The sequence below is a fragment of the Cebus imitator genome, unplaced genomic scaffold (genome assembly GCF_001604975.1).
Source record: "Cebus imitator isolate Cc_AM_T3 unplaced genomic scaffold, Cebus_imitator-1.0 Scaffold303, whole genome shotgun sequence".
In the NCBI taxonomy this organism is placed as follows: Eukaryota; Metazoa; Chordata; class Mammalia; order Primates; family Cebidae; genus Cebus; species Cebus imitator.
Window position 1 is genome coordinate 431,727 of NW_016107618.1, and position 7,917 is coordinate 439,643.

The 7,917-nt window shown below is 44.5% G+C and overlaps 2 protein-coding genes across 4 annotated transcripts in view; one reads left to right on the top strand and one right to left on the bottom strand.

The window, feature by feature from the left end:
- Positions 1 to 4,466, bottom strand: part of NAA15 (N-alpha-acetyltransferase 15, NatA auxiliary subunit) — a 98,183-nt gene extending 93,717 nt beyond the window's left edge. For 2 of the 3 annotated variants that reach the window (XM_017502866.1, XM_037729381.1), the window contains exon 1: positions 4,102 to 4,461. In XM_017502866.1, the coding sequence (XP_017358355.1) occupies positions 4,102 to 4,155 (54 nt within the window). In that variant the 5' untranslated portion in view covers positions 4,156 to 4,461. Of the gene's footprint in view, positions 1 to 4,101 lie in introns of all 3 variants that reach the window. The other variant, XM_017502865.1, reaches the window with a different exon arrangement.
- A 61-nt stretch (positions 4,467 to 4,527) lies between these two features.
- The window catches only part of NDUFC1 (NADH:ubiquinone oxidoreductase subunit C1), a 10,820-nt gene continuing 7,430 nt past the window's right edge, over positions 4,528 to 7,917 (top strand). The window contains exon 1 of the mRNA XM_017502867.2: positions 4,528 to 5,336. The gene's annotated coding sequence lies outside the window, so the exon portion shown is untranslated. The remainder of the gene's footprint in view (positions 5,337 to 7,917) is intronic.

Consider the following 7,917-nt stretch of genomic DNA (forward strand, 5'->3'; position numbering starts at 1 on the left):
CAAAAAAAAAAGAAAAAAAAAAAAGAAAGTAGCAGCTCAAAAGTTGAATGCTACAGGAATGATTTAACAAGTTACCAACTGGCCAGGTACGATGGCTCCCACCTGTAATCCCAGAACTTTGGGAGGCCGAGGCGGGCAGATCACCTGAGGTCGGGAGTTCAACACCAGCCTGACCAACATGGGGAAACCCTGTCTCTAGGAAAAATACAAAATTAGCCCGGCCTGGTGGTGCATGCCTGTAATCCCAGCTACTAGGGAGGCTGAGGCAGGAGAATCACTTGAACCCAGAAGGCAGAGGTTGTTGTGGTGAGCTGAGATCACACCATTGCACTCCAGCCTGGGCAACATTAGTGAAACTTTGTCTCATTAAAAAAAAAAAAAAAAGTTACCAACCTAGCAACACTTAATTACACACAGCTCACACATCACAGTATGTCCAACATTTCCTTTATCAGACAGGACAAAAATCTTAAAATCAAAAGCGCTAACTTAACTACCAAATCTCAAGAAACAGAAGCAATTTCAAAAAATCAATACTATACTTTTGGTCAGTAATACTTTCTTCATTCCTAATTTATGAGAACAAAAAGGACATTTTAGCTCCTTTACTTTTCTTTCATTTAGTGCTTTTCACATTTCTCTTACATATAACTTATCAATAAATCTTCAGCATTGTGATTTTAGCAATGAACTTACAGGTTTTTGCCCCACTAACACTACCACAAAATTATTTAAAGATAATTATTTAAGATGTTTAATTAAAAATTATTTAAGATGTTTAATCAAAAATTGCTACTCTACGAATGGTTAAACACATTGTGGTACATCTATATCATGGAATACTACTCAGCAATAAAGAGGAATAAACTATTAGCTGGATGCAGTAGTCCTATAGTCATCCCAGCTACGCTGGAGCCTGAAGAGGGAGGATTCCTTGATCCCAGGAGTTTGAAGTTGCAGGGCCCCAGTGATAGAGCCTGTGAATAGCCACTACACTCCAGCCTGGGCAACAGAGGAAGACGCCATCTCTAAACCCAAAAAGTTGTATACTGTATGATCATTTTTAGTAAACACACTGGGAATGACAAAATTATACAAATAGAGGACATGTAGTGGTTGCTGGAAGGGATGGGAGAGAGGTGGGACAGATGATGGATGTGACTCTAAAAGGGCAACAGAGGGGTACTCTAGACTGCTGCAACTGTTCTGTAGCCTAACTGTAGTGGTGCAGTCTATATATGGGATAACACTGCACAGAAATATATACAATCAGCTCTCATTATCCTTGGTGTCTGCATCTATAGGTAAAAAATATTCAAAAAAAAGAACAAAAAACACAAATTTTTGTTACTGGATGACAAGTCTGGAGTGTCAAAACAAAAAATACAAATTTTAAAAATACAGTATAACTACATCAGATTTATACTGCATTAGGTATTACAAGTAATCTAGAGATGATTTAAAGTGTACGGGGGATATGCATAGGTTATATGCAAATACTATATCACTTTATGTAAGGGACTCAAACATCCGCAAATTTTGTAATCTGGCAGGATCCTGAAATTAACCCCCAGCAGATAGCAAGGGATGACTGCACACGCGTGCATAAGCACTCACATGCATGTACAAGTAAACAGAGGAAATCTGAATGTAAGATTGGCAGATGGTAACAATGTTATAATAATGAACCATGGTTTTGCAAGGTATTAGTGTTGGAAAAACTGAGTAAAGTGTTATTCCCTAAACTATGTGATTATTACAGTCTTCTCAAAATTAAAAGTTTGATTTCTTTAAAAAGTGCTAACAAGGCCGGGCGCGGTGGCTCAAGCCTGTAATCCCAGCACTTTGGGAGGCCGAGGCGGGTGGATCACGAGGTCAACAGATCGAGACCATCCTGGTCAACATGGTGAAACCCCGTCTCTACTAAAAATACAAAAAATTAGCTGGGCATGGTGGCGCGTGCCTGTAATCCCAGCTACTCAGGAGGCTGGGGCAGGAGAATTGCCTGAACCCGGGAGGCAGAGGTTGCAGTGAGCCGAGATCGCGCCATTGCACTCCAGCCTGGGTAACAAGAGAGAAACTCCGTCTCAAACAAACAAACAAAAAAAAAGTGCTAACAATTGGGAAAATCTGAATATGAACCAGATATTAGACAATATTAGAGAATTATTGTTAAAAGCATAAAAGACAATGTCCTTATTCTTAGTATATGCTTGCTGAAGTATTTAGAGATGAAGTTGTTTTTTTTTTGTTTTTTGTTTTTTGTTTTTTTTTGAGACGGAGTTTCGCTCTTGTTACCCAGGCTGGAGTGCAATGGCGCGATCTCGGCTCACCGCAACCTCCGCCTCCTGGGTTCAGGCAATTCTCCTGCCTCAGCCTCCTGAGTAGCTGGGATTACAGGCACGTACCACCATGCCCAGCTAATTTTTTGTATTTTTAGTAGAGACAGGGTTTCACCATGTTGACCAGGATGGTCTCGATCTCTTGACCTCGTGATCCACCCGCCTCGGCCTCCCAAAGTGCTGGGATTACAGGCTTGAGCCACCGTGCCCGACTGATTTTTTTTGTTTGTTTCAAAATAAAGAATTGTGAAGAAAAGGTTAAAGATAAATTGCTATCCAAAACCTATGTTATAGTCCTTCCTGCACACCAATTAGTCTTTTTAAGGGTTTAAAAGTAACTTTTTTCCTAAAACTACTTTATAGTTCCACCTACACTCTTAGAAGAAACAAAACAAAACGCCAATAAGAATTTCAGGGTAACAGTTTTGCGACACTGCATGTGACTTTCTAATATTTTTCAACATGAATTCACTAAATCTGCAGGGCATACGGACACTTTTGTAAAATCAAAGTTAGCTCAACAGGATGATTATTTATTTCTAGAAAAACTGAATCCCCAGAGTTGTTCTACTTTTCAAACAGGTGAAATAAATTATAACTGCAGGAGAAAAGGCTAATACTTTCATACAGACATCCCAAATTTTAGTCTTAAGTTTGGCAAACATAGTTAATTCTATCATAAGGAAATGTTTGCGTGAAAGGGGCAACCCACACACCAAATGCCAAACAAAAAATGTGCTACAATGTATTAATTATAGGCTCCAAGGCTACAGGACATACTTTACAATGTAAACAGTCCCTACAAGCATCAATGCATTTATGGTTTAAAAAAATGCAAACTGCACACATTTGAAATGTAGGGAATAAGTTTGACCTAGCGTCTACAAAATCCATCTTAAAAGTTTTATATTGTCTTTTCTCTGGTAAGTTTTTGCATGTGTTAGTACACTTCAGCGTGTAAGAAAAGTCTAGGTCTGGAACGTTTCAACTTAAGACTCAACTTTTGACTTCCTACCGAACCGCCCCATCGCAATGGGCCCCACCTCCCGAGCAAAGTGACGGGGTGGGGCTGTTTCCCGCTCGGAAACTAAGAAATAAATGCCTCATCCCAACTCCAAAAACTAGAGAACAAGGGAGGCAGAGGAGCTGAAGACGCCAGTATGCAACTGACTACAAGGAGATAGTCGTTTGAAAAGCTTTCTCTCCTCTGAACTCCTTTCCCTCCTCTCAGGTCATTCGGTGACCTGGGGCCGGGCGGAGACAGGTGAATCCCGAGACAGGAGGAAGAGGGAGGGACAGATGATGGAGGAAGAACCGCGTTTAGGCAATGAATGAGCCGGCTGCATCCGCACCACCTGTTCCTTCCAAGGGTGGCACCCCGGCCTGCCGGCAGGGTTCTTATACCAACCGGGCCGCGACTCCTGCCGGTATATCGCCCACTTGCCCGCTAAAGGCCGGGCCTCTTCTCCCCTACATCGGTGAGAATGAGAACCGGAGTCTAGAAGCCGGGAGGTCGGGGCCTAGTCCGGAACCAGGGCCTCAAGCGTGGGGATAGAAGGAAGAAGCCCGTGGTCCCTGGCGCGCGGGCCGAAGTAGGAACCACAGAGAGGGGGCGAAGCAATGCATTCGGCCTGACGAGGACTACGAAGGCGGGGTCCCGGGCGGGAGTAGCTCAGTGCCCGCCGGGCCGAGGTTAAGGGTGACAGGCCCGGTTACCGGCTAAATCCTCCCCACTGCTTTCCCGGAGCCTCACACTTACCAAGATCCGCTTGAAGAGCGCATTCTCCTTGGGCGGGAGGCTCACGGCCGGCATCGTTCCGGCTGCTCCCGCTGCTCCCGCCACCACCCGGCTCGGTCAGTCAGTTTGTCCGACCGCCGCCGCTGCCGTACCCTGGCTGCTTCAGCCTTGAATATCCCGATCCGCCGCCACCACCAGGCCTCGGGTGTCGCCGCGTTGCCCTACCCGGACACCTCCTTTTTCCTCGTTGTCTTTTTCCCTTTTTCACTTAACGCTGCCGCCGCCTCCCCCACTACGGGTCTCTGTCGGCGGTTCACGTGGTAACTGAACAGACCGACAGAGGCAGCCAAAATGGCGGACGCGGAGGGCTTTCCCACCCGGGTCACACTTCCTAACACGCAGGCGCGGTGACCTCCTTTCCCCACCTCCTCTGGGTTTCGGAGCTTGCCGGGAAACCTGGAGGCTGGCTCCCCGTGGAGGCCGGGAGCGTCGGAGCAGGCCCCGCCCATCCTTTCAGTGCGCGGAGCCCTCGAAGCGCCCGCGGAGCTACCGGAGGCTAGGCGAGTACGGTCCAGACCGCCTCCTCATCAAAAATAACCTCTCTGGCGCCTTCCTGCTACAATGACCTTTCATTCATTGGATAGAGTCTCGCACACTGTGTGATCATCGTTTTGAGCCTGAAGTGCTAAAATACAGGTGCAAGTGTTTGAGAACCTCTGTAGTAGATAATGGACGCAGTGCCTAATTTAAGGAGGAGAGGCGGAGTGGAAAATGAAAAAAGCTTCACTGCAGTGGGGACTTGTTAACAGCCCTGGAGAGGAAGGGGCTTAATAGAGTCTGAAAACCGTGAGAGAGCTTGACCGATGAAATGGGCCTGGCTGTCTGGGGTATCGGTAATTTGGTGAATGTTGCTTAAGATCAGCCTGGAAAGGTAGTTAGCCAGATCCGAAGTGACATATTTGCACTGCCAAAGGAGCCTCTGGAGGTTAAAAAGTATGTGTTTTTATTTCACTGAGGCCATGTAATGCAGGGTTGACGGACCGATCTTATAAATCACCTTGGAGTGGAGCAGTGGAGAGTTAGAGACACTGACTACCCTAGAGCTGGCTGCAAACTAGTGCTTGTTATTGTAACTCGAACTCCCCATCCCCAGAAATTCTCAGATCTTAGAAGCGGAAGACTGGCAAGGATACTAGAGAGAACTACTTGAGTAGGCAAAGTCAGACTAGATACCGAATAGGACCCCATCCAAAAATGTAACTCATTTCATTAACAGCTGACAGCAAAACTTTTTCAAAGTGGCATTCCATTGATCTAAAAATTTTCAAGTCATATGAACCTTTTTAACCTTTGGCTATTGATTACCTCTTTCCAAATCCTGATTTCACTCTGTGGCATTCTTTGCATCATGAATTATTAAAAAATATGATATGTGCGTGTTTTTTTACAATTTTAAATTTATTTACAAAGATATTTTAATTTTCGGCCGGGCGCGGTGGCTCAAGCCTGTAATCCCAGCACTTTGGGAGGCCGAGGCAGGTGGATCACAAGGTCAAGAGATCGAGACCATCCTGGTCAACATGGTGAAACCCCGTCTCTACTAAAGCTACAAAAAATTAGCTGGGCATGGTGGCGCGTGCCTGTAATCCCAGCTACTCAGGAGGCTGAGGCAGGAGAATTGCCTGAACCCAGGAGGCGGAAGTTGCGGTGAGCCGAGATCGCGCCATTGCACTCCAGCCTGGGTAACAAGAGCGAAACTCCGTCTCAAAAAAAAAAAAAAAAAAAAAAAAAAAAAAAAAAAAAAAAAAAAAAAAAAAAAAACCAAAGTGCTGGGATTTACAGGTATGAGCCCCAAATCCTGTCCTGCTGCTGATTCTTAAAAAATAAGAATTTGGCCAGGCGTGGTGGCTCCCACCTGTAATCCCAGCAGTTTTGCAGGCTGAGGTGGGTGGATCACCTGAGGTCAGGAGTTTGAGACCAGCCTGGCCAACCATAGTGAAACCCCATCTCTACTAAAAATACAAAAAATTACCTGGGTGTGGTGGCAGATGCCTGTAATCCTAGCTACTTGGGAGGCTGAGGTAGGAAAATTGCTTGAACCGAGGAGGCAGAGGTTGTAGTGAGCTGAGATCACACCATTGCACTCTAGCCTGTACAAGAATGAAACTCTGTCTCAAAAATAAAATAAAATAAAAATTTATAAATATATCAGGAGGTATATCTCTCTCCAAGTCCTCAATTTGATGTGTGGGAGGTGGGAGATTGTTGGGCTTTTTCTTTTGTTTTGTTTTTGTGTGTGTGTGTGACTGGGTCTTACTCTGTCACCCAGGCTGGAGTGCAGTGGCACAATCTTGGCTCACTGCAGCCTCAACCTCCCAGGCCCAAGCGATCTTCCTACCTCAGGCTCTCAAGTAGCTGGGACCACAGACATGCGCTACCACACCCAGCTAATTATTTTTTAAATTATTTTGTAGCGATGGGTATCTACCGAGGTTGCACAGGCGGGTCTTGAACTCCAGGACTCAAGCAATCCATTTGCCTTGGTCTCCCAAAGTGCTAGGATTAGAGGCGTGAGCACTGTGACTGGCCCAAGTCCTGAATTTGATACATAGTATTCTCATGCATGCTCTATCAATAAACACAGGTAATTTTTTTTTTTGCATTTGCATTGTTTTTCAATTATTGCTCTTTTTTTTTACCTTCCTTGAGAGATGTGATTTTTCCCAGTAGAAAAATCTTGGAGTAAAACTTTGCTTTCCTGGCTGCTAATTCAAATCCTCTGTCTTTTCACTTGAGTGATAAATAAGGTTTTAGTGTTCAAATTCTGAAGATGCTTACATGAATGTTATGAAGCAACTTCGAACAAAATATCATAGGTATTAGTTCCTGGCTGGAGTTACTTAATCAGGATTCTTTTCTTTTTTTTTTTTTTAAATAAAGACGAGGTTTCACCATGTTGGTCAGGCTGGTCTTGAACTCCCAACCTCAGGTGATCTGCCCGCCTTGGCCTCCAAAGTGCTTGGATTACAGGCATGAGCCACCACGCCTGGCCAGGATTCTTTTCAAGATGGAGTTTCACGTACATCTTGGTACTCCAAGTGTACAGTTCCATCATCTCTAATATGCTCAAAAAAATGTGCTTATACTTCATCACTTTCCCAAAATACACCCCAGTAAAAGGATACAAGGGCCAAAGCTCTAAAAAAGAACAAAGCAGTCTTTCCCAACAGCGGTACTGAAATTAGTAATTTGCTTACTGGTTCTTATACTCTGAGCAAATGTGGCACGTTTCAACTTGTTGGATACTAGCAAAAGCTTCCTCAGGACAAGCTTCCAAAGGATGGTGTAGAAAGGATATACAACTGACAGGTTGCTGAGTGGACAAGAAGCCAATAAGTTGAGAACCAACAACTGGCTCAGCACATTCATTAGGTAGTTTACTTTACTTGCTTGAGCTTGAGTCCAGGAGGCTCAAACTAGGTTACAAACTAAAGTGACTCACAGTTTAGCAATCCACCTATCCACCATTTGCATGTTAAAATGAGCCAGAAAACACAGTGCAATTAATCGATTTTTTGGTCAATAATTCTTGGCTTAAAAAAAGATTTTAAAGTAACACTGCTGAAGAGAATATAGGAGATGTGCTAACATTTATTTTGGTTTTAAAATTAACCTAAATGAGCCGGGCGCGGTGGCTCAAGCCTGTAATCCCAGCACTTTGGAAGGCCAAGGCGGGTGGATCACGAGGTCAAGAGATGGAGACCATCCTGGTCAACACGGTGAAACCCCGTCTCTACTAAAAATACAAAACATTAGCTGGGCATGGTGGCGCGTGCC